Genomic DNA, 22,238 nt, shown 5'->3' with positions numbered 1-22,238 from the left:
AGCCAACAGTTTAGTAACATACAGCTTACAGCAAAATTACCTTCCTCGACTAATATGAAAAAAAGATACATATACCATTTCTAACTTTACCCTCATATATACGTAATTTTAAAGAAGTATGCATATGTTCATACTTAAATATGTTTCACATTATATACACCATTTTGATGCTACAGTGGAAAGTTTGGAAAAGATATAAAGAAAAATCATAATCCTACCACTCTGATAAAATATTGTTTTTCTTGTTCAATTTTTGAGCTTATCAACTAAAAAGGTGAATTCAAGTACAACTGACATTAATACACTGACTTTTAAAAAATACACTGTAGTTTTTTTAATTCATAAAAAATCTATAACAGTATTTTAAAACTGTTTCCTTATTATATATATTATTATATATTATAATCTATATATACATATAGATATATGTATATATCTATATATAAAACACAAATTTTACCATTTTAGTCACTTTTAAGTGTACAGGTTTGAGTACATTCATTGTTGTACAACCTTCATATCATCCATCTCCAGAACTTTTTCATCTTCTCAAACTAAAACTACAACCCATGAAATAATAACTCCCATTCCCAACTTAGCCTCTGGCAATCATCATTTTACTATCAATTCAACTACTTTAGGGACCTAATATAAGTGAAAAAATATATGTCCTTTTGTGACTGGCTTATTTTCCTTAGCATAATGTCTTCACAGCTCATCCATGTTGCAGCATAGGTCAGAATTTCCTTCCTTTTTAAAACTGAGTCATATTCCATCAGTATATGGTATGTGTCATGGTATATATACCACAATTTATCTATCCATCTATCTGTTGATGGACATTTGAAATTGTTTTCACTTTTTGGCTATTGTGAAAAATGCTGCTATGAACAAGAGTGTATAAATAACTGTTCGAGTTTCTGCTTTCAGTTTTTGGGTATAAACCCAGAAGTGGAATTGCTGGATCATATAGTAATTCTATGCTTAATTTTTTGAGGAACCACCATGCTGTTTAGCACAGCAGCTGCACCATTTTACATTCCCACTAACAATGCACAAAGGTTTCAATTTCTCCACATCCTTACCAGTACTTGTTATTTTCTGTTTCTTTGATAGTGGCCATCCTACTGGGTGTGAAGTGATATTGCATTGTGTTTTTAAAAATTTATTTTAAGTCATGATCTCTTTTCCTTGCCACTTTGCCAAGGGCTATGCTAACAGGGCAGAGTAGAAGAGCAAATTTGGGCAATGACTGACTTAACTTTTGTGCCAGCCTGTCTATCTATCCCCACAAGGTCTGGGAATGGACCATAACATATGACATAGCTAATGATCATCACTAATCAGCAAAATAACACACAGGTTCTGCATTGCCACTGAAGCAACCTTGCTTAGGACTGAGCCATGGCAGCAGTTAAAAGGAGATCTTTACATCTGAGATAGCAGTGGTAAAATGGAAAGGGCAATGAACTAGAAAATTGGGTTCTAATTCTGCCTGTGTCTTCTTGACTACAATCAGCTTCTCTGAGACTCGTATTCTTCGTCTGTAAAACAGGAGCAGTAACTCCTACTTCACAAGGTTGTTGTAAGGATTAAAAAAGATGTGTGTGGGGATCCCTGGGTGGCGCAGCGGTTTGGCGCCGGCCTTTGGCCCGGGGCGCGATCCTGGAGACCCGGGATCGAATCCCACATCGGGCTCCCGGTGCATGGAGCCTGCCTTCTCCCTCTGCCTGTGTCTCTGCCCCTCTCTCTCTCTCTCTGTGACTATCATAAATAAATAAAAATTTAAAAAAAAAAAAAAGATGTGTGTGTATAGAGGAAGATCAAGGCACTAGAATAATAGCTACCATTTATGGAGTGCCTACTAAATGTCAGATGCTGTGCGAAGTAGTTGATAGCCATTATCTCTAATCTTCATCAGCACATACACATTATCTATCTCCCCTTTAACAGAGGAAGAAACTTGAGCCTCAAAAAAGTTAACTGTCTTATCCAAGATCACATAGGTAGTGACAGAACCACTATTCAAGCACAGATCTGTCCATCCTCTTTCCACTACATACCAGCAGCAGCAAATCATGTAAGCTCCAACCCACAGTGTATTATGTTGAAAAAGATTCTGATGCTGCATCCAGTCTCCACAAATGGATGGCACATGTGCCACATATTTGAAATCCCTACATGATAGCTGAGATGCTGCCAAAATAGAAGGTATACTCATGTACAACCCGATTGTTACTATTCTGAAACAACTGATTCAATTTTTCTGATAAAGGGTACTATGAAAACAAAAATAAAAGGTCTAACAATTTTAATAATAAATTCTAAATAAGAACATAATTCATTGCAAACAGTTTTGATAGACCTCTTGAACAAAAAAAAATCAGTCATCAGACTAAGAGTTCTACAAATAGAAATGCCAATAAGGATACTATTAATTTGTTAATCCTTAATGGGTATTAGCTGTTATTCTAATTTAACATTCAAACATTTTGCCTTTCCCTTCTAAATTATCAGCTCTTTAGTTGAATAAAGTCCCAATGTGTTTGCAGCTTCCAGAAATATTTTTTGCAGTGGCTATTATAGCAGGTGAGGATATACAGACTATATTTATTGATGAAGACAGTATATCAAGCAAAATCTTCCCAATCTTTGAAATTCCATTCTAAATGTTTAAGTTCTTCCAAAATGTTCATTTGCATATTATTTATATATTTTCTCATCCTGCAAAATGTCAGTTTTTTTTATCATAGATATTTAGCTATATAAAGTACTGATGATAAGGTACAGTGAAAAACAGCAAATCCTCAAAAAACTCATATACTTACAATCTCTCAAAAGAGTATTACTTTTTCTTGGGTACAAAACATGCATGAACTTTTTTCCAACAGCTTTTAGATCACGCATCTGAAAGATATAAACAACTTGCATTATCATGACCAAAGTTACCAAGTAGTCCCCTCAATTAATTTGCTAAAATTTCTTTTATTTTAACCACCTGGGAGTCCTTCATTGAATTTGGGAACTACAACTCCAGTTTAACTCCTTCACTACACAAGCAGACCAGAAAGGCAGGGTGTTTCTATTAACTTTTTTATTAACTCCGTAAGCCAACATTTAACTCTTTACCACATCCAGCATTCTGTTTTAATTTTAAAGCTCTGTAAAAGAGAAATATAGCTGTCCCAATATGTTACTCAAAGAACCTAAAATGATAGATCTACTAAAATCTACTCTGCAAAACATGGCATCTGACTTTCAGTTCATAACTGATGAAGTCCAAGGGCCATAAATTAGCCTGCTCCCTAGCTACATTATACACAATATAAAACAAACTAATTTCCAACATTCCCAGCTTAACTGATAAAAGAATCCTAGAAGCCAGATTTTAGAAAATCAAGACATGTGAGGGGACCCTGGGTAGCTCAGTCAGTTAAACATATGCCTTCAGCTCAGGTAATGATCTCACAGTCTTGGGATGGGGCCCTGTGTCAGGCTCCCTGCTCAGTGCAGGTGGGGGGAATCTGCCTCTCCCTCTGCCCTTACTCCCTGCTCATGAATAAATAAAAATATCTTTAAAAAATCAACACATTTGAGGAAGAGTGTAGTAATACAAATATAACCTGTAAAAATATAGTTAATGCTGTCCTAATTTTTTTCACCTAGAAATTTATTCACGTCATTAACAGTTCTTTGTAAATATATTTTTAATGGTTGTTTAGTATTCCACTATATAGATGTAACATAATTTACTTAACTGATAACTTCTCTGTTGTTCAATTTCCCTTTACTATAAGGACTGCTATAATAAATATCTTTGTATATTCATATTTTTCTGTATTTTGAAAAATATTTTTAAAAAATTTCTGTATACTCTATGTGGAGAATTATCAGCTAAAAATATTTGAAAATTATAAAATTCTTAATACTCATTATAGCCAAACTGCTGTCCAAGAAGGTTGTACCAAATTGTTCTCTAGGGGAAAATCTTAAATTTCAATAAATAAGATTTACTGAAAATCAGTGAACCAAACAAAAATAATTACAAAGTGCTAGAGTTATTTAGTCCCATGCTACTGAACAGGAGTTCTATCAGCTAGTCTTACTTACAATGGTATTCTGAACAGATTCATTTAATGTGGAGCTGTCAAATTCCCGAATTTGAGATCTCATAGGAATGGTGATTTCTCCTTCCACGGGGATGTCTTGAGAGATTGATATATCGGAAAGGCCTGCAAACTGAGAAGAGTTGGGGAAAAGAAATTAAAGCCTGTAATCAACTGCAGCATTCCTCAAAGACATCATTTTCTAGTGAGTAGGGACTATGTCTTTTTGTAGGGTTTTACACAGTTTTTTAAGTAAGGTATTAGTTTACCAGATGTTAAACAATGTGGTCAACTAAAATTCTCAAATGTTTATTTCTTTTAACTTAAAGAAGGAGATGGCATACGATGAAAAAAGTTACAAAGTAAATGGCATAGATACTTTCTTGCCCTCAAATATTTGCTTTCTTTCAAGCATGCAGCCATCACAGGGCACAAGCTAACAAGATTGCAAAGCTATTTGAAAGTGACCTCTTGGCAATCACATCTTTACACAGCCACAATTCTGTAGCTCTTCAGCTCCTTGGTAGGCTCTGGTGGCCTCTGCTGGCTAGAAAGGAGTGTTATGTGAAGCCTGAAGGGCAACTGGGAAGAACAGGGAAATAGCAAAATAAATCTTGATCTCTACTCTTTTTACCAGGTTACTTGGCAAACCAGATCAAACAACATTTCCAAAGTGAATTATGAGATTGCAAGCTTATAAACTCTTATGTTCATCTGCCAAATTTTATTATTGTAACTAAAACGTTGAAATCTTCAAGTTCCTAAGAAAACAAAAGCAATCCCTTCTCATGGATTTTGGCCCAACAGGCACAATATTTAAATGGTAGTAGTTGCAGGTAAATAAAGTACAAGATAGTATGCTGCACAAATCATGGTGAATTTCTACAAAGATATGGAAAGTATAAAGTCAAATGATAATGTCAGAAGTAAATGAACACAGTTTAACAGATGAATAATGCCTTTGACAGCTGTATCTGTAGATTCAACACAGCCAAAGAAAGAAATCAGTAATAGGCCAGTCAAAATTATCTGGACTAAAATAAAAATAAAATTTTAGAAAGAAAAAAATATATGTATCAAATCATTGTATACCTTAAACTTATACAGTATTATAATGCCAATTATATCTCAATAAAACTAGAAAAACAAACAAAACCTAAAACAGAATAAGCATCCAAGAGCTGTAAGTCAATATCAAATAGTCTAATATAGATAGATAGATAGATAGATAGATAGATAGATAGATAGATAGATGATAGACAGATAGAAAAATATAATTGGAATCCCAGAAGAGAGAAAATGTATCTGAAAACATATTTGGATTTTTTATAATGGCTGAACACATTCCCAAAATAATGAAACATATCAAATGACAGAGCCAAACCCAGAGAACCCCACTCAAGATGAACACCTAAAGACAAAACAAAATTAAAAATCCAAAACTTGGATACATTCAAACTACTAAAAACCAAAACTATAACCCTGAAGGTAGCTAGAGAAACAAAAGATGTTGTATTCAGAGGAACAGAGATAAATAACAGACATTTCACCCAAAACTACCCAAGCGAGAAGAAAATGGAAGCACCTTTAGAATGCTGCAAAAACAAAACAAAACAAAACAACAACAACAACCCTGTAACCTATAATTCTAAATCCAGCAAAAGAAGCTATCAAAAATGAAGGCAAAATAAAGACTTTTTTTAGACAAGCAAATGCTGAGGCATGCACTACAAGAAATGTTAAATAAAAATCTTCAGGAAGATGATATTAGAAGGAAACTTTGATTTACACAGGAAAAGGTCACCAGGAAGTGGTTAAAATGAAGATAAGTACAAAAAATATTTTTTCTTGTTTTAAATGATTCTAAAAGATGATTGCCTTAAGCAGGGGTCATGAAACGTTTTCTGTAAAGGACTCCAAAAGTAAGTGTTCTGGGCTTTGAGAGCCATGTAGATTCTGTTGCAACTACTCAACTCTACCACTGTAGCATGAAAGCAATCAAAGACAAGATATAAACAATGAATAAAACCTTATTTTTAAAAACAGGTAGTGAGTCAGATTTTAAATTATAAAAATATGACATTTAGGAGATGAATGGAAATTTGAACACTGACAAGATACTTGATACTAGGGAATTAATAATTTTTTGGATGTAGTAATAACATTGTGGTTATGTTCCTTAAAAACAGACTCCTTTTCTTTTAGAGATACACGTTAAATATTTACTGAAGTCATGTTGCCTGAGATTTCTTTCAAAATAGTATAGTAGGGAACTGGATAGGGCTATAGAAGAAAGAGGATTGGCCATAAATTGATTAGTATTGAAAGTTAGGTACATGAGGGTATATTTTACCATTGTACTTTTGTATGCCTCTGAAACTTTTCTTTTTTTTTTTTTAATTAACTTTTATTGGTGTTCAATTTACCAACATACAGAAAAACACCCAGTGCTCATCCCTTCAAGTGTCCACCTCAGTGCCCGTCACCCATTCCCCTCCAACACCCGCCCTCCTCCCCTTCCACCACCCCTAGTTCATTTCCCCGAGTTAGGAGTCTTTATGTTCTGTCTCCCTTCCTGATATTTCCCAACATTTCTTTTCCCTTCCTTTATATTCCCTTTCACTATTATTCATATTCCCCAAATGAATAAGAACATACACTGTTTGTCCTTCTCCGATTGACTTACTTCACTCAGCATAATACCCTCCAGTTCCATCCACGTTGAAGCAAATGGTGGGTATTTGTCGTTTCTAATGGCTGAGTAATATTCCATTGTATACATAAACCACATCTTCTTTATCCATTCATTTTTCGATGGACACCGAGGCTCCTTCCACAGTTTGGCTATTGTGGCCATTGCTGATAGAAACATCGGGGTGCAGGTGTCCCGACGTTTCATTGCATCTGAATCTTTGGGGTAAATCCCCAACAGTGCAATTGCTGGGTCGTAGGGCAGGTCTATTTTTAACTCTTTGAGGAACCTCCACACAGTTTTCCAGAGTGGCTGCACCAGTTCACAGTCCCACCAACAGTGTAAGAGGGTTCCCTTTTCTCCGCATCCTCTCCAACATTTGTTGTTTCCTGCCTTGTTAATTTTCCCCATTCTCACTGGTGTGAGGTGGTATCTCATTGTGGTTTTGATTTGTATTTCCCTGATGGCAAGTGATGCAGAGCATTTTCTCATGTGCTTGTTGGCCATGTCCATGTCTTCCTCTGTGAGATTTCTCTTCATGTCTTTTGCCCATTTCATGATTGGATTGTTTGTTTCTTTGGTGTTGAGTTTAATAAGTTCTTTATAGATTTTGGAAACTAGCCCTTTATCTGATATGTCATTTGCAAATATCTTCTCCCATTCTGTAGGTTGTCTTTTAGTTTTGTTGACTGTATCCTTTGCTGTGCAAAAGCTTCTTATCTTGATGAAGTCCCAATAGTTCATTTTTGCTTTTGTTTCTTTTGCCTTTGTGGATGTATCTTGCAAGAAGTTACTGTGGCCAAGTTCAAAAAGGGTGTTGCCTGTGTTCTCCTCTAGGATTTTGATGGAATCTTGTCTCACATTTAGATCTCTCATCCATTTTGAGTTTATCTTTGTGTATGGTGAAAGAGAGTGGTCCAGTTTCATTCTTCTGCATGTGGATGTCCAATTTTCCCAGCACCATTTATTGAAGAGACTGTCTTTCTTCCAATGGATAGTCTTTCCTCCTTTATCGAATATTAGATGACCGTACATTTCAGGGTCCACTTCTGGGTTCTCTATTCTGTTCCATTGATCTATGTGTCTGTTTTTGTGCCAGTACCACACTGTCTTGATGACCACAGCTTTGTAGTACAACCTGAAATCTGGCATTGTGATGCCCCCAGCTATGGTTTTCTTTTTTAAAATTCCCCTGGCTATTCGGGGTCTTTTCTGATTCCACACAAATCTTAAAATAATTTGTTCTAACTCTCTGAAGAAATTCCATGGTATTTTGATAGGGATTGCATTAAACGTATAAATTGCCCTGGGTAACATTGACATTTTTACAATATTAATTCTGCCAATCCATGAGCATGGAATATTTTTCCATCTCTTTGTGTCTTCCTCAATTTCTTTCAGAAGTGTTCTATAGTTTTTAGGGTATAGATCTTTTACCTCTTTGGTTAGGTTTATTCCTAGGTATCTTATGCTTTTGGGTGCAATTGTAAATGGGATTGACTCCTTAATTTCTCTTTCTTCAGTCTCATTGTTAGTGTATAGAAATGCCATTGATTTCTGGGCATTGATTTTGTATCCTGCCACGCTACCAAATTGCTGTATGAGTTCTAGCAATCTTGGGGTGGAGGCTTTTGGGTTTTCTACGTAGAGTATCATGTCATCGGCGAAGAGGGAGAGTTTGACTTCTTCTTTGCCAATTTGAATGCCTTTAATGTCTTTTTGTTGTCTGATTGCTGAGGCGAGGACTTCCAGAACTATGTTGAACAGCAGTGGTGAGAGTGGACATCCCTGTCTTGTTCCTGATCTTAGGGGAAAGGCTCCCAGTGCTTCCCCATTGAGAATGATATTTGCTGTGGGCTTTTCGTAAATGGCTTTTAAGATGTCGAGGAAAGTTCCCTCTATCCCAACACTCTGAAGGGTTTTGATCAGGAATGGATGCTGTATTTTGTCAAATGCTTTCTCTGCATCTAATGAGAGTATCATATCGTTCTTGGTTTTTCTCTTGCTGATATGATGAATCACATTGATGGTTTTACGAGTGTTGAACCAGCCTTGTGTCCCGGGGATAAATCCTACTTGGTCATGGTGGATAATTTTCTTAATGTGTTGTTGCATCCTATTGGCTAGTATCTTGTTGAGAATTTTTGCATCCATGTTCATCAGGGATATTGGTCTGTAATTCTCCTTTTTGGTGGGGTCTTTGTCTGGTTTCGGAATTAAGGTGGTGCTGGCCTCGTAGAACGAATTTGGAAGTACTCCATCTCTTTCTATCTTTCCAAACAGCTTTAGTAGAATAGGTATGATTTCTTCTTTAAACGTTTGATAGAATTCCCCTGGGAAGCCATCTGGCCCTGGACTCTTGTGTCTTGGGAGGTTTTTGATGACGGCTTCAATTTCCTCCCTGGTTATTGGCCTGTTCAGGTTTTCTATTTCTTCCTTCTCCAGTTTTGGTAGTTTGTGGCTTTCCAGGAATGCGTCCATTTCTTCTAGATTTCCTAATTTATTGGAGCACAGCTGTTCATAATATGTTTTTAAAATCGTTTGTATTTCCTTGGTGTTGGTAGTGATGTCCCCTTTCTCATTCATGATTTTATTAATTTGAGTCTTCTCTCTCCTCTTTTTAATAAGGTTGGCTAATGGTTTATCTATCTTATTAATTCTTTCAAAGAACCAACTCCTGGTTCTGTTGATCTGTTCCACAGTTCTTTTGGTCTCGATATCATTGAGTTCTGCTCGAATTTTAATTAACTGTCTTCTTCTGCTGGGGGTGGGGTCTATTTGTTGCTTTTTCTCTAGTTCCTTTATGTGTAAGGTGAGCTTTTGAATTTGAGATCTTTCCAGTTTTTGAATGGATGCTTGTATTGCGATGTATTTCCCCCTCAGGACTGCTTTTGCTGCATCCCAAAGATTTTGAACGGTTGTATCTTCATTCTCATTAGTTTCCATGAATCTTTTTAATTCTTCCTTAATTTCCTGGTTGACCTTTTCATCTTTCAGCAGGATGGTCCTTAACCTCCACGTGTTTGTGGTCCTTCCATACTTCTTGTTGTGATTAAGTTCTAATTTCAAGGCATTATGGTCTGAGAATATACAGGGGACTATCCCGATCTTTTGGTATCGGTTCAGACCCGATTTGTGACCCAGTATGTGGTCTATCCTGGAGAAAGTTCCATGTGCACTTGAGAAGAATGTGTATTCAGTTGAGTTTGGATGTAAAGTTCTGTAGATATCTGTGAAATCCATCTGGTCCAGTGTATCATTTAAAGCTCTCGTTTCTTTGGAGATGTTGTGCTTAGAAGACCTATCTAGTATAGAGAGAGCTAGATTCAAGTCACCAAGTATAAGTGTATTATTATCAAAGTATTTCTTGAGTTTGGTTATTAATTGGTTTAAATATTTGGCAGCTCCCACATTCGGGGCATATATATTGAGGATTGTTAAGTCCTCTTGTTGGATAGATCCTTTGAGTATGAGATAGTGTCCCTCTTCATCTCTCACTATAGTCTTTGGGGTAAATTTTAACTTATCTGATATAAGGATGGCAAACCCTGCTTTCTTTTGAGGACCATTTGAATGGTAAATGGTTCTCCAACCTTTTATTTTCAGGTTGTAGGTGTCCTTCTGTCTAAAATGAGTCTCTTGTAGACAGCAAATAGATGGGTCCTGCTTTTTTATCCAGTCTGAAACCCTGCGCCTTTTGATGGGGTCATTAAGCCTATTCACGTTCAGAGTTACTATTGATAGATATGAGTTTAGTGTCATCATATCTATTCAGTCCTTGTTTTTGTGGATTGTTCCACTGAACTTCTTCTTAAAGGGGAATTTTAAGAGTCCCCCTTAAAATTTCTTGCAGAGCTGGTTTGGAGGTTACATATTCTTTCAGTTCCTGCCTGTCTTGGAAGCTCTTTATCTCTCCTTCCATTTTGAATGAAAGCCTTGCTGGGTAAAGTATTCTTGGTTGCATGTTCTTCTCATTTAGGACCCTGAATATATCCTGCCAGCCCTTTCTGGCCTGCCAGGTCTCTGTGGAGAGGTCTGCTGTTACCCTAATATTCCTCCCCATAAAAGTCAGGGACTTTTTTTCTCTTGCTGCTTTAAGGATCTTCTCCTTATCTTTGGAATTTGCAAGCTTCACTATTAAATGTCGAGGTGTTGAACGGTTTTTGTTGATTTTAGGGGGGGATCTCTCTATTTCCTGGATCTGAATGCCTGTTTCCCTTCCCAGGTTAGGAAAGTTTTCAGCTAGGATTTGTTCAAATACATATTCTGGCCCTCTGTCCCTTTCGGCGCCCTCAGGAACCCCAATTAAACGTAGGTTTTTCTTCCTCAGGCTGTCATTTATTTCCCTTAATCTATCCTCATGATCTTTTAATTGCTTGTCTCTTTTTTCCTCAGTTTCCCTCTTTGCCATCAACTTGTGTTCTATGTCACTCACTCGTTCTTCCACCTCGTTAACCCTCGTCGTTAGGACTTCTAGCTTGGATTGCATCTCATTTAATTGATTTTTAATTTCTGCCTGATTGGATCTAAATTCTGCAGTCATGAAGTCTCTTGAGTCCTTTATGGTTTTTTCTAGAGCCACCAGTAGCTGTAAAATAGTGCTTCTGAATTGGCTTTCTGACATTGAATTGTAATCCATATTTTGTAACTCTGTGGGAGAGTGGGCTGTTTCTGATTCTTTTTTTTGAGGTGAGGTTTTCCTTCTAGTCATTTTGCTCAGTGCAGAGTGGCCAAAAACAAGTTGTATTGGGAAAAGGAGAAAAAGAGAGAGAAGGAAAGAAAAGAGAAAAAGAAAAAAGAGAAAGAAGAAAAAAAAGGGGAAAAAGAGAAGAAAAAGAAAGAAAAAGAAAGAAAGGAGAAAAAAGAAAAGAAAGGGGGGGTGGGGGAAGCAATCAGAAATCAAGAAGAGAGAAAAAAAAAGCACAAAACAAAACAAAAAAAAAAAAGAAAAACAAAAACAAAAACAAACAAACAAAAAACACGGGGGAGTATCTTCTGATTCTGTGTACTTTAAGTCCCTTGACTTCCCTTGGAACTGGTCCGAGTCGCTGGTCTTCTGGGGGAGGGGCCTGCTGTGCTGATTCTCCGGTGTTAGCACTTGGGGGAGCTGCTCTGCCCCTGCCTGGTGCAGGGCTCAGTGGGGGTCGTTCACCCCGTGAGGCCCCGGGAGGAAGCCACAGTGGCGGGGGCAGCTCTGGGACCCTGGAGTCAGCTCCCGCAGTAGCTCCGGGGCTCTCCGTCTGCAGGGCCTGGGGGCTCCCGGGCGGGGCCGCTGATCTGCTCAGTTCCAGGCAGGAGCGTCCTTGCTGTCCTGGGCCCTCCCGGCCTCTGCCTATTCCGGGGGAGGCCGGATCCTGGGCTGTGTCCCGGCGCCCTGTGCTCCGGGGCCTGCGCTGTTGGATTCGCGCTCCCGCCCCGCAGCCCCCTCCGCGGAGCCGCCGCCCGAGCCCCTCTGAGCTGCTCCCGGAGCCGCGCCGCCCCCTCCGCGCGGAGCTTCTTCCTCTGCCGGAGCCGCCGCCGCCGAGCTGTTCCCGGAGCCGCGCAGCCCCCTCCGCGGAGCCGCCGCCCGAGCCCCTCCGAGCTGCTCCGGGTCCCGCCGAGCGCTGCAGCCCTTAGGGAGCTCGGCGCATCTCCCGGGGCGCAGTTCCTCTGTTACTGTCCCAGGGAGCCCGAGGGCATCCCCGCCTTTCTGGGGATCCTGCTCCAATTCCCCGGGAGGCCCTTCCGCGGGGAAGGTCGGTGCAGCTCCTGCTCCTCCGGGACGGGGCTCTCCTGTCCTGGGGACACTCGCCCCGGCCTCAGCCCGGCTCCTCGCGGGGCCCCTCCCCCTTGGAGGCCTTTTGTGTCTTTATTTCTTTTTTCCCGTCTTCCTACCTTGATAGAAGCGCGGACTCTTCTCCCTGTAGCGTTCCAGCTGGTCTCTCATTAAATCTCAGGCCGAATTCGTAGATTTTCAGGATGTTTGGATGGTTTTCTAGGTAATTTGTTGAGGACAGGTGATTTGGAGACCCTACTCCTCCGCCATCTTGCCCCTCCCCCCTGAAACTTTTCTTAATAAATAGTTAAAAAACAAACATTCCTAATTTTAGGGACCACCTAAGTTTTTTTTTTATTCTTGCTCCACCTCCAACAAAAAAGAACCTGAATGCAATCAAACCTCTGTATCTTAGAGTTTAAAGGAAATATGTGGATAGAGGAACATACTAAAAATACCACAAGGATACAATCAGCCAAATACAGAAAGTGAAGAATCCTACAAGACAAATCACTGAATTTAAACAAATAAATTACATTTAAAACAGGAGGACATTTATACACTAAGAGAAACTTAAGAGATTTATTATCCAAATGCATTTTGTTGAGTGTGTTTGGATCCTGTTTTGAACAAATAGTAAAAACACATCTTTTTAAAAAATTGTGAGATGATGTGCAGAGATTAGATGATATCTAGGAATTACTAGTTTTGTTATTGTGATAGCAAAGAAAATGTTCTTACCTGTTAGAGAAATACACTGATGTATTTACAGGAAAAGTGATATTTCTAGGATTTGCCTTAAAAGACTCAGAACAGATCATGAAAGGCAATGAAAGACCATTAAAGACTGAATGGAACTAAGGAAAAATAATAAGTCAATGCAATGTGAAATCCTGGATGGATCCTGGAACATTAGTAGAAAACCTGATAAAATTCAAGTAAGATCTGTGATTTAGTTAATAGTACTGTGCCAATGTTAATTTACTGATTCTGATCATTGTACTATGGTTATGCACAGTGTTAATATTAGAGGAAACTGGGGGAGGCATATGTAGGAAATCTCTGTTGCAACTTTTCGGTATGTATAAAATTAGTTAAAAATAAACAGGTTAAAAAATCATACTCCAGGGGTGCCTGGATGGCTCAGTGGGTTGGGTATTCGCCTTCAGCTCGGATCATGGTCTTGGGGTCCTGGGATCGAATCCCACATCAGGCTCACTGCTTGGTGGCAAGTTTGCTTCTCCCTCTCCATCTTTGATCTCTCTGGCTCTCACTCTCTCTCAAATAAATAAATAGTATTTCCTGCTTCATTGAGTATTAGTTGACCATAGAGTTGAGGGCCCATTTCTGGTTACTCTATTCTGGTCCATTGATCTATGTGTCTGTTTTTATGCCAGTACCACACGGTCTTGATACAGCTTTATAGTACAACCTGAAATCCGACACTGTGATGCCCCCAGCTCTGGTTTTCTTTTTCAATATTCCCCTGGCTATTCGGGGTCCTTTCTGATGGCACACAAATCTTAATTTGTTCCAACTCTCTGAAGAAAGTCCATGGTATTTTGATAGGGATCGTATTAAGTGTGTAAATTGCCCTGGGTAGCATTAACATTTTCACACTATTAATTCTTCCAATCCATGAGCATGGAATATTTTTCCATCTCTTTGTGTCTGCCTCAATTTCTTTCAGAAGTGTTCTGTAGTTTTTAGGGTATAGATGCTTTACCTCCTTGGTGAGTTTTATTCCTAGGTATCTTATGCTTTTGGATGCAATTGTAAATAAATAAGTAAAAATGCTTAAAAAATTCATACTCTGAAGAAAAAGGAACCCTCATGCACTGTTGGTGGGAACGCAAGCCAGTGCAGCCACAGTGAAAAGCAGTATGGAGGTTCCTAAATAATTAAAAATAGAATCACCATAGGATCCAGTAATTCCACTACTGGGTATTTACCTAAAGAAAATGAAAACACTGACTTGATGGGACACCTGGGTGGCTCAGTGGTTGAGCATCTGCCTGTGACTCAGGGCGTGATCCCAGGATCTGGGATCAAGTCCCACATCTGGCTCCCTGTGGGGAGCCTGCTTCTTCCTCTGCCTATGTCTCTGCCTCTCTCTCTATGTCTCTCATGAGTAAATAAATAAATCTTTTTTTAAAAAAGAAAACACTAACTTGAAAAGATATATGCACCCCTAGGTTTACTGCAACATTATTTACAATAGCCGAGACATGGAATCATACCAAGTGTCCATTGATAGATGAATAGATAAAGATGTGGTATATATATAATGGAATATGATTCAGCCATAAAAAAATGAGATCTTGCCATTTGCAGCAACATGGATGGATCTAAAGAGTAACTTAATGCTAAGTAAAAAAAGTCAGAGAAAGACATATATCATATTACTTCACTCATATGTAGTATTTAGGAAACAAAAACAAATGAATGACAAAAAAAGAGACAAAAAAAACCAGACTCTTAAAATATAGAGAACAAGATGGTTGCAAGATGGGAGGTTGGTTGGGGGGGGATAGGTGAAAAATATAAAGGGGATTAAGAGTACACTGACATGATGAGCACTGAGATGTGCATAGCATTGTTGAACCACTATGTTGTACACCTGAAACTATTATATCACTATATGTTAATTATACTTGAACTTTAAAAATAAATTAAAAATAGATTATAAATTTAAAAAAATCATACTCCAGAAAAAAATATGTGGTGGGGAGATGAAATAAGAATAGCAGAATTTTGGGATGCCTGGGTGGCTGAGTGGTAGAGTGTCTGCCTTTGGTTCAGGGCATGATCCTGGGGTGCTGGGATCGAGTCCCACATCGAGTTCCCTGTAAGAAGCCTGCTTCTCCCTCTGCCTATGTCTCTGCCTCTCTCTGTGTCTCTCATGAATAAATAGATAAAATCTTTTAAAAAAAGAATAGCAGAATTTTGATAGGTACATAGGGTTCATTACACCACTCTTTATTTATATACTTAAAAAGCTTCTGTAATACAATTTTCAAATACATCACTTCCTTGTTTCTGTCATTCCCTCAAACTACTCTTGTCCCCTTCCTCTTCCCTGATCAAATTGCTCTGCACTTTCCCACTCTCTTAATCCTTTGTAATTTGGCACTGGCCTTCCTACAACTTTACTGACACGGCTCTGTAACAGTGACCTCATAATGAAGAAATATAAGGATCCTTTCACCCTCTGAATATTCGTCAGCACTTTATATGTAAATCACCCCTTTTGAAACTGCATACTCTCACTACTATGACACTGACCTTTCAAGCTCCAGGATTGCTGTTTCTTTTTTTTTTTTTTAAAGATTTCATTTATTTATTCATGAGAGACACAGAGAGAGAGGCAGAGATAGGCAGAGGGAGAAGCAGGCTCCCTGCAGGGAGCCTGATGTGGGACTCAATCCCGGGACTCCAGGATCATGCCCTGAGCTGAAGTCAGGCACTTAACCACTGAGCCACCAAGGCGTCCCTAGGATTGCTGTTTTGAGTTTTCAAGCTGCCTGCAACTGCTAGGGGAAGGCAAAGCAGTACAGAAGGAATGAGCTTCAAAGCCAAATTGGGCTCTGACCTCACTTGGAGACAATACCGTCATAAGAATTAGCTAACACCAGCATTGCACCTAGCACATAGTTAGCACTCAACATATGATATTTGGAGAGTATTGGTTAAGAGTGCAGAGTGCAGACTGCTGAAGCTAGACAGCTTGGGTTCAAATCCCAGCTCTATCATTTACTACCTATGTGACACTGAGTAGGTTCTTTAACCTCTCCATCCCTCAGTTCATCTATAAAATCAAGAGAATAGTATCATCATTACAGGGCTATTGTAAGGAAGAAATGTATTACTATGTGTAAAGCACTTAGTAGGAGGCTCACAGCAGGGGCTAGATAAATGTTAGCTCTAGTTCAAGATTACCAGGGAGTCAATTCCAGTTCTGTCACTATTGTATAATAAAGAATTTGGCTGGCCTTTGTCTCCTGTTCCTGGAATGTAGCCTCTAAACCCTTGGAATTTCCTTTTTTTTAAGATTTTATTTATTTATTCATGAGAGAGAGAGAGAGAGAGAGAGAGAGAGAGAGAGAGAGGCAGAGACACAGGCAGAGGGAGAAGCAGACTCCATACAGGGAGCCTGATGTGGGACTCGATCCTGGGGTACCACCCTGAGCCAAAGGCAGATGCTCAACCGCTGAGCCACCCAGGCATCCAAACCCTTGGAATTTCCTAACTGACAGTGTTACTTTTGTTATTCATGGTGGGCCCTAACAGTTGAGCTAACAGGTGAGTCAGGGTAGGCCTAGACAGTTTAGGCTAATAAGATGACACAGCATAGGGACAACCATTCCAGACAGACAAAACACAAGATTAGAAGGTTGAAGCTTTGACTTCTGTGACAGGAACGGGCCTCTGGGGAGAGGAGTCGTCAATGATTCAGTCAATCATGCCTACATAAAGAAAAACTAATAAAGACTCTAGATACATGAGTGCACTTCCCTGGTTGGCAATATTCTGCTTATTTTCACACAATGATATATCAGGGGGTTAACATGGTTCTGACTCCACAGGGAGAAGACAAGGAAGCTTTGTGTTAGGGACCATCCCAGACCTCACCCTATGCATCTCCCCCTTTTGCTTGTTTGGATTATATCCTTTTGCTATCATGAAACTCTAATTTTAAGTATAGTGCTGTCCTGAATTCTATGAATCATTCTAGTGAAGTAGGGAGATTGAGGGGATCATAGGAACCCCAAAATTTGTAGCCAGTAGGTCAGAATTAAGGGTGATCATGGCAATATCCAAACCCGTGGTAGGTTTGTGGAAGACTGTGTCCTTAACCTGTGAATTTTGGCTTAACTCCAGCTTACTGGTTTTGGAAGTCACCGTAGTCACTAAATGCCAGGTGATTCCTATCCTTTCCACCATCCCAACATTTCCTCAATGTCTCTCCTCAGGAGAATTAGGATATTGTTCAGAGAGCTAAGCTGAGATCTGTGGACTTCAAGCCCCACCTATGACAGACAGGACTTCTAGGCCCTCAGCTAGTGGACCTTGCTCTTTGACTAGCCTCTCAGTGGTGATGAAAGGTGACTTAGACCCAATGTCCCTTCCCTTCTCCCTGTGCAGGTGGGTGCATGCACATGTATACACATGTGTTTACAGAAACTCATGTGTACACTTTGTTGCCTGGCTTGGGCCAATGAGGGGAGCACGTAGAGCCAGAGCCAAAAAGATACAATAAAAGCAGGGATTGCAGCCTTAAGAAAGCAGCAGGGACCAGATGGGTTATATCACTGACCAAAATCCTGGAGGAAAGAGTCAACAAGTAGGGAGGAGTGCATCAAACAGAAACCAGGTCAGTCCAAGAGGCTTGGCTCCAAGAAGTGGGGAGGGGTGGCTAGTGGCATGGTCTTCAGCCAACCCCTTTACCTGGGACCAACATCCTTCCAGAACTCAGGCTAAAACCATTATCATAGCTCTTTTTCCTGCTCCCCAAACAGACAAGCAATAGATAGGCATTACCAAAGACTGTCTTCTTAACTCTATGCAAATGACTCCTGAATAAACCTAATCCTGACTTCTGAGCCCTGAAGTCCAGGTTTTAGACAAACTGCCTGCTGCATATCCATTGGATAGGCTGCCAATGTCAAACTAAACATGTCCGAAATTAATTAGTCAACTTTCAGGGTCCTCAACCTCCTCTTATGTATTTCTGTTCAGGCATCAGTATCCTCCCATTTGTCTACAGCTTTGCTTTTCAAAATGTGGTATAGAGAGTAATAGCAGCAGCAACAGCAGCACCTGAAAGCTTGTAAGAAATGCAGAATCTCAGGTCTCATTTGAGACCTACCAAATCAGAATAAGATGATTGCTATGCACATTATAGTTTGAAAAACTGTGAGCCAAGATACATTCTCTCTAGCACTACAAACCCTCGAGGATCCTGCCTGTCTCAGATCTTTATGACTCCCACCACTGCTATCTATCTATATAGTCCAGTTGGCAATCACTTGCTCCTAGAACTACGGTTTTGCTGGTCTAGATTCTAGACATTCCTCATGGGAAGTGTCCCTCAATTATGTTGTCAAATTCATGATTTTAAACCTTCCTTCCTCAAAAATTTCCACTGGCTCCTCCGCCTATTAAACCTCCAACCTTAGTAGTCAATAAGAAGAAATAACATTTAGTGAATAATCATTATGCACCAGGCATTCTACCAAATGTTTTACATATCTTTACTCATTTAATCCACCTAACAATCCTATGAACTAACTAATACTGTATCTTCAGTCTACAGATGGGGAAACTGAGGCATGGAGAGGTTAAATGATAGAACTTAGAATCAAACCTAGGCAATTTGACCCCAGTGCACAAATCCTAACCACTGTTTCATGCTGCCTCCCTAATTCAGTAGCCTTATTTTCTAAGGCTTACCTCCTAAAAGTTCCCGGTGCTTTAGCCAAAGTGATTTGCCTGTTGTCCTATAAATACATTAACACTTCCCAACCTCTGTACCTTCACCCATGAGAGGCTGTGTAGTATTAATACAAATAATCTGGAGTTCAGAAGCAGACCTAGCTTCAAATTTTAGGCCTGGCCACTCACTGGTTCTAAGACCCTAGGGAAATCAAACTTCTCTGAGTCTCATCTTCTCATCGGCAAGTAAAACAGAGTTTAAAAACCATATAACTGAAATGGCTGCTTTGAAGTCTACAAAATATGCAGAGGGTGTCTAGTACAATCCTGGCACATAGCACATGCTCAATCATTGATAGCTCTTATGCCCACCTGAGATTTAAAATCCTACCCACCCTTTTGAGGCCCTCTCAAATATAACTTCTACTATATAGCTTGCTTTGTCACCCCAACTGGACATGATAGCATCTTCCTTTACATTTTAAGGTTTTTTTTTAATTTTTTTTTTTATTTATGATAGTCACAGAGAGAGAGAGAGAGAGGCAGAGACATAGGCAGAGGGAGAAGCAGGCTCCATGCACCGGGAGCCCGACGTGGGATTCGATCCCGGGTCTCCAGGATCGCGCTCTGGGCCAAAGGCAGGCGCCAAACCGCTGCGCCACCCAGGGATCCCTGTTAAGGTTTTATGTGTAACTTTCTCTGATATACTACCTTATTTTAGCATTGTACATTTGTCATATTAGACTATAAGCATCATAAGAGCAACTCATTTGTATTCCCTAAAGCAGCTATCATAGTGCATTGCATATTGTGGGAGTTCAATAAATATTACTAAATAGAAGTGGATTGTACTGTTAAATAATGAATGGCTAAAACCACTAAAATTCATAAAAGAGAGGTGGAACAGGAACAGGAAACAGCTAAGCACCTGTAACTATGTCAACCATGCACTGTGTGTATACTATCTCATTAGTACCCTCATCAGTTCTGTGATGGGTTATTATCCCATTTTCCAAATGAGGAAACTGGGGTTGAGAGTGACTTCCTCAAGGTCACAATCATTCCATGAGAACTTAGACCCACTCATTCTCTTTCACTGAGGTATCCTCAGTGCCTAAAAAGAGTACCTGGAACATAGCCAATGCTCGATAAATATTTGTTGAGTGAATGCAGTGATAAAAAATAGTGCTAGTAAGCAGAACCAGGACCAGAAGCAATTTCATCTGTTTCCCAGTCCAGTCCTCTGCTTTGTTAACTTGCCAATTTATTTGACACAGAGTAAAGGGAAGTACCATTTATTAAACAACTACTATAGAACTGAACACTGGGAAGAGGGATCTTAGGGCAGAATGTTGAATAATTATACTCCTCAGTTCATGATGCTGATTGTGGTCAACACTGTACCTAAATTATAGCATTTCACCTCCCTAAAAATTCTTTGAGGCAGGTATTTTTATATCCATTTTATAGATGAAGAAACACTCTTCATGAAATGATTTGCCTAAACTCTCATAAGAGGAAGAGTGGGTGATTCCAGCCCAAGTAAGTTTAGCTCCAAAACCTGTGTTCTTAAATAACTGTCCAGACTTTGAGCTTGTATTTGCAATGGAAATCGTATCCCATGGTGACAGGAGCAAGGTTGCATCATGCAGAGCATAAGGTTCATGAAGAGCATTGCAACGAGCTGCAACAGGGAGGGCAGGGATTAAACCAAGACTACTGAGGTCACTGAACAAAACAATAATCAAGTTATAACGTCCTATGGGAAGCAATCTCATTAGCCCAAGAATGCCGCTACTCCAAGAACTAGTACCATAACTTGATAACATGAAGGACAGGAGAAACAAAGATATTTAAGAAATCATCTAAAGCTCGGCATTTAACACAATGTACGGGACGAGGACCAGCCCTGAGAGTATGGGAAAGAAAAGCGAATAGGAGTTTCACAAGAAGGCGTGGAAGGAACGAGGAGGACAGGGGGAAAGCGATTAGCCCAAAGAGCAGGTGCAGTGTTGGAACGGGTTCTGGCATCGGGTATAGCTTGGGCCTAAGGGGAAGGAGGAGTTCCGGCCTTCTCAGACCAGGAGCCCGTCACCCGACTTCCTTAAGGGCACTCTGCCTCACCCTCAGTCCCTTTTGTCGCAGAACCCAAGCTCACCAGCGGCCTGGGAATTGTTGTCCCCGGGTCTCCAGAAGACTCTGCCGCTTTCGCCATCTTAGCCCTCCTTCTCCCCGGTCGCTCCCGTAGGCCTTTGCGGAACCCGAGACGTGGAAGCCGCAGCTGGTCAGCGCGTCATCGCGTGGCGGTCGCGTCACCAAAAGGCGCCTGGTAACAGCTGTTGATCCCGTCACTTTGCTTTCCGTGTCTGGCCTCCGGTTGTCGGGGAAAGGTCCGAGTCGCCGCGCCTCGCTTGCTTCGCTTCGCTTCTTAGGAGCACGGGTCGCGTTAGACATGCTCCCCCTTTCATAACCGCGGCTCTCAGATCGCTCCTCCGCTGTCCTCGCCCCCGCCTCTGTTTTCTTCAATCCATCGCACCCACGCAGCTCAGGGCGGATCCCCAGGGCTAGCTAGCACTTCACGGAAAAAGCCTGTGGCTCCCCGGGCTGCCGAACAATTTCACGTTTCGTGCTCCTGAATAAAGAGATCAAACCCTCCTGACGGACCGCTCCCTCCACTGTCGCCCCTGCCTGGCTGATTCCTTGTGCCCCCCCACCCACCCTCCACCAGCCGCTTTCCAATTCTCAACTTTTACAAACTAAATAAGCTTACTTTTCTCCCTCGCCCCCTTTGAGGTGTGAAGCTACCTTCTCTATATACATTGGCCAAATGTTAATCCCTCTACAACTTCCAAAATTGCTAATTGATTTGGAGCAAGTACTAAAAACGTTTAAGGTCTAAAAGAGGGTGGTATTCTAAGAATAACATAAAAAAAAAAAAAAAACAACCCTGCATGTCCTACTTTTCCCTACCTAAAAGGACATGCTCGGTGTTTTCCACTCCACTTTACCTTGGCCCCAGGTTAAAATGCAATCAGGCAATACATTCATTTTTGATGCAAGGAGTATTCAAGATACCTGGCTGTCCTTTGAGGGAGTGAATATTAGGTTTCTGCTTTTAACAGAGTAGGAATGGGTGTGTAATAAAGTGCCTTATATTTTTGGATAGGCAATCCAGAAAGAAATCAAGTCTTAAGTTTAAGAAAAAAGAATGTGGAATACGGTGGAACGAAATTCCCAAATAAGTGATAAG

General features: G+C 40.2%; 1 protein-coding gene across 3 annotated transcripts in view; it reads right to left on the bottom strand.

Moving 5' to 3' along the window:
- YIPF6 (Yip1 domain family member 6) overlaps positions 1-21,668 on the bottom strand; it is a 32,468-nt gene extending 10,800 nt beyond the window's left edge. The window contains exons 1-3 of one of the 3 annotated variants that reach the window (XR_011998178.1): positions 21,147-21,482; positions 4,111-4,239; positions 2,829-2,907 (exon numbers count right to left, since the gene is read on the bottom strand). Coding sequence is in view for 2 of the 3 variants with exons in the window: in XM_025986823.2 (XP_025842608.1) it covers positions 2,829-2,907; positions 4,111-4,239; positions 21,147-21,203 (265 nt within the window). In the remaining variant the exon portion in view is untranslated. Of the gene's footprint in view, positions 1-2,828; positions 2,908-4,110; positions 4,240-21,112 lie in introns of all 3 variants that reach the window. The other 2 variants (XM_025986823.2, XM_025986824.2) reach the window with 2 other exon arrangements.
- Between the last annotated feature and the right edge of the window lie 570 nt (positions 21,669-22,238).

This window comes from Vulpes vulpes, chromosome X (genome assembly GCF_048418805.1).
Source record: "Vulpes vulpes isolate BD-2025 chromosome X, VulVul3, whole genome shotgun sequence".
NCBI classification, from domain to species: domain Eukaryota; kingdom Metazoa; phylum Chordata; class Mammalia; order Carnivora; family Canidae; genus Vulpes; species Vulpes vulpes.
The sequence above is the reverse complement of the archived record's forward strand: the minus strand, read 5'-3'. Positions and strand labels throughout refer to the sequence as shown.